The 3,950-nt window shown below is 34.0% G+C and overlaps 1 protein-coding gene across 1 annotated transcript; it reads left to right on the top strand.

The window, feature by feature from the left end:
* Positions 1 to 1,342: 1,342 nt before the first annotated feature.
* LOC138908331 (protein CROWDED NUCLEI 3-like) lies at positions 1,343 to 2,272 on the top strand. Its single transcript, XM_070198991.1, has 3 exons — positions 1,343 to 1,476; positions 1,591 to 1,969; positions 2,018 to 2,272. The coding sequence occupies exons 1-3, from the start codon at positions 1,343 to 1,345 to the stop codon at positions 2,270 to 2,272; spliced, it is 768 nt and encodes a 255-aa protein (XP_070055092.1).
* Positions 2,273 to 3,950: the final 1,678 nt, after the last annotated feature.

Genomic DNA, 3,950 nt, shown 5'->3' on the forward strand with positions numbered 1-3,950 from the left:
CGACATAATAGGAGATAATTTGAAGTGTTGCTCCTTTCCCCAATAAAGGATGTTCTTGGTTCTGGAAGCCCATTGGTTGAACCATGTAAATTTTCCGATCCAGTTCTCCATGTACAAACGTGTTCTTTACATCCATCCGCCACAAATTTCAATCTTTGCTAGCAACAAGCGCAAGTTCTGTCGCATCTTCTTCTTCTATTGTGGCGGCATTGGCATACTTCGGGTTTGGCTTTCTGGTCCTTATTGGGAGACAATTTGAAGTGCTGCTCCGTTCCCCAATAAAGCATGGAGCATGCAAGCACTCCCTGAATAAAATTAATCCAACCCATCAAATGGAGATAATTTGAAGTGTTGCTCTTTTCTTCAAAGCATCTCGGCATGGAGCACTCCCTGGATTTATTAAATCCAGCCCATCTCTCATTAAAGAATTAGAGGCACCTTTCTTGAATCAAATATCAGTAAAATATTGTGTGTATCGATCAAAGACAAATCTACAACAGCTCTCAAATCTCGCCTATAAGAAGACTGGCAAACTCAAGGATTAGACACGCAGCCTTCTATATAATTGTATATCCAACTACAAGTTCTTTATTCTACTCTTAACCAACATTAAAATTTACTTTTAGTAGATTTACTGTGTACACAAAAGAGTGAAGAGAGACTGAAAAATATTGGAGAGGCAGTGTGTCCTTAGAGGTTGTGTCATTATTCATTACTTTGGTGAGCGAGTGAAAATCAAAGAGTCATTGTTGGTGAGAGAGTAAAAACCAACCTTTTGCGTTGTTGCTGAGCGTGTTAAAATCAACCCTTGTTCGTTGTTGGTAAGCGAGTGAAAACCAACCTTGTAAACGTTGGTGGTGAACGTTGAAAATCATACAAGCTGTAACAACTCATATTATAAAGAGATCAAGAGATAACATCCTTGCAACTCAAAGAGACTGGAGTAGGATACCACATTGATTCCGAACCAGTATAAAATTTGTAGTGTCATTTACTTTATTGCCTTCATATATTATTATAAACAATTACTGTTTGTTGAGAATAGTATTTGATTGAATCAAAGTACTAACAGTATTGTGCAAGCTGTCTTTGCATCGGTCGACTAAGTACATACCATAGACGACTAGATATTTTTAACATGCTACAATTTCCCCTCCCCCCCCTCTTGTACTTTCAATTGGTATCAGAGCAAGTCTCACATCTTTATTTTTTTTGCTTAACAGTAAGTGAGAAAAGATCCATGGCAGGTCATCAAATCACTGGAATCGCATTTCGAGAGGGATACTCAACAAGAAGATCACCGTAGTTCAATAGTCAAGACTATAGCCATTGGAAAGAAAGAATGAAGGTTTATGTTCAATCAATAGATTATCTAGCCTGGCTAGTTATTCAGAATAGACCTAGACCTATTCCGAATAACAATGATGGAAGGAAGCTTGAAAAAGGGACATTCATACTTGACTATACAAAAGAACAGTTGGATATTATGCAAACAAACGCTAGAGCAATCAACATGCTCTATTGTGCAATTAGAGAAGAAGAATATAAGAATATATCCACTTGTGAGACTGTTAAAGATATATAGGACAGATTAGAAAATATCCATGGGGACGCCAATAAAGTTAAAAAAATTAAATCCAAGTCAACTCTTGAAGAATCTGAATCTGGTGAAGATCGAAAAGACTTAGTCATGATACCTAGGACAAAAAAAAAGAGTAGAAAGAAGAAGCATAGAAAATCTCAATCTATCCAGAATCATCAAAAGAACTGCAAGAATGAGGTTCAACAAGAAGAGAACGTATGCTGCTACGAATGTATTAAACCTGGATATATAAAATTAAAATATCCTAACTTCAAGAAGAAGAATCATATAATCTCAACTTGGAGCGACGAGAATGAATTTGAGGAAGAAAACAATCACAAAAGAACGGAGAACCTATGTTTCATGGCAATGGGAGAAATTAACAAGGTATGTCCTACTCCTATTACGTATTACGATAAATATGATGAATTGTAGGAAAATATTGAAATGGTTCTCAACGACCTTGAGAAAGTGCTTAAGGAATATAATAAGTTGGAAAAAGAGAAGAAGAATTGGGAGATCCAACTTGAAGAATATAACAAGTTGATACATGAGAATAAAGGTTGGGAGATCCAACTTGAAGAATATAACAAGTTGAGAAATGAAAAGAAAGATTGGGATATTCAGCTTAAAGAATATCAGTTGGAGAACAACTTACTTCAAGAAGAAAATTTTGAGCTTCACAAATAAATAAGCAGCTTGCACAAATTCCCCAACCACTACTTTGATCGATCAAAGTCGTCTCCTTTGCTTAACAGCTCTCAGTCGACTGAAAAAGGATCTACTAGTAAACGTCCTACTTTAAACAAATTGATTGAGGGAAGTTCCAAGTCAACTAATAAGACAACTGCAGGTAAACACTCCTCTTCTCATATTACATGCCAGTACTGTGGTAATTTTGGACATAAAGTATTTGCAATTTTGCATGCAATTATGCAAAAACTTATGGTAGATCAAAATATATTTGGAGAGTTAAACAGATATATGCATCTCCAATTACACCAGCTACTAACCCTCAAGGACCCAAAAAGATTTGAGTACCAAAAATAAATTAATTTATTTTGCAGGAACTCTGAGTCCAGCCATAAAAAGGAATAAATGATATTGCATAACAGCTGGTCCAGGAACATGCTTAAGGATGCTTCAAATTTTACACATACTCTATAAATGATGAAGGAACCATTACTCGTGCTGGTAAAACATGAGTGACTGGTATCATTAAAGTTTATCCAAGTTTCTTTGATGAATTATAAAGTAATGTGTATCTAGTTATTTTTTAAGTGCAATATGATAAGTATATATTGCTTGTGTCAACTAGTTGCATTATTCTATAATTTTATTTGGTATTATTTTTATCCTTGACTTAGAGATTTTAAATAGCACGAATGTATGTCTTGCATAAACCATGCCATTTGTATTAACATTAGGATAAACAAGCATATATACACTTTTTATGTCGTCATGTGCTTAAGATTTTTTTTGAGAACTACTTCTAATATTCATTCTCTTGGTGAGAGTATCAATACTTCTTTCAAATTCAATAAGGTTGTTTAACCTTAAGGCCAATAACTTATGCACATATGGAGATACTTGACCATTCCTATAAAGTTTAGAAGGTACATGTGTATGTTTTTATTGATGTCTTTTCCTAAGTTATATTCCTTAATAAGAAAATGATGCATTTGATCATAGATGTGAGTCATAGTATTTGTTCGATTTTTTTTTGCGTCATACATGATTTCTCAAACATTTAGTTTGGTGCCTGAATTGAATGCATAATTGAACAGAAAGCATTTTTTGTATAAATTGTTATCATTGGCTCATATGTGCTTTAATATTTTTTATTGGATCTTATCTTGAATGAAATTCTATCTGAGTTATGGGAAGGAAAAAAATTACCTTTTGATTATCTTTGGTTGCAACTGTCTTGGTAGGACTCTTGGTATATTCCTTATTCATTACTACTTTTGATCTTATGAAATTCAAAATATTAATTGTAGAGAAATCTCAACATGCGCACTTTATATACAGTAATACTTTTTAAAGAAATTTGTGAATAAGGATGGAGAATTTTCAATGGATGGCTAGTAATAAACGGATAATGATAAATCCATGCTAGTTAAACTAGACAGACATGAAGAAGCATTAAGCGATGAATGATGGATTCTAGCTATGCAAGATCTGCTGAACAAAGCTGAAAGAATAAAAAGTATGAAAATCTATTATCAAGCAAAGGAGCAATAATCATGGATATCCAACAAGAAGCTTGATGAGATTGGTCATAGGAAATCCTATGAGTACATCGACTACTTTGGATGAAGACAAAAATGGTAAGAGTGTTGATGAGATAAAGTATCGAGGTATGATT

This window comes from Nicotiana tomentosiformis, chromosome 1 (assembly GCF_000390325.3).
Source record: "Nicotiana tomentosiformis chromosome 1, ASM39032v3, whole genome shotgun sequence".
Taxonomy (NCBI): Eukaryota; Viridiplantae; Streptophyta; class Magnoliopsida; order Solanales; family Solanaceae; genus Nicotiana; species Nicotiana tomentosiformis.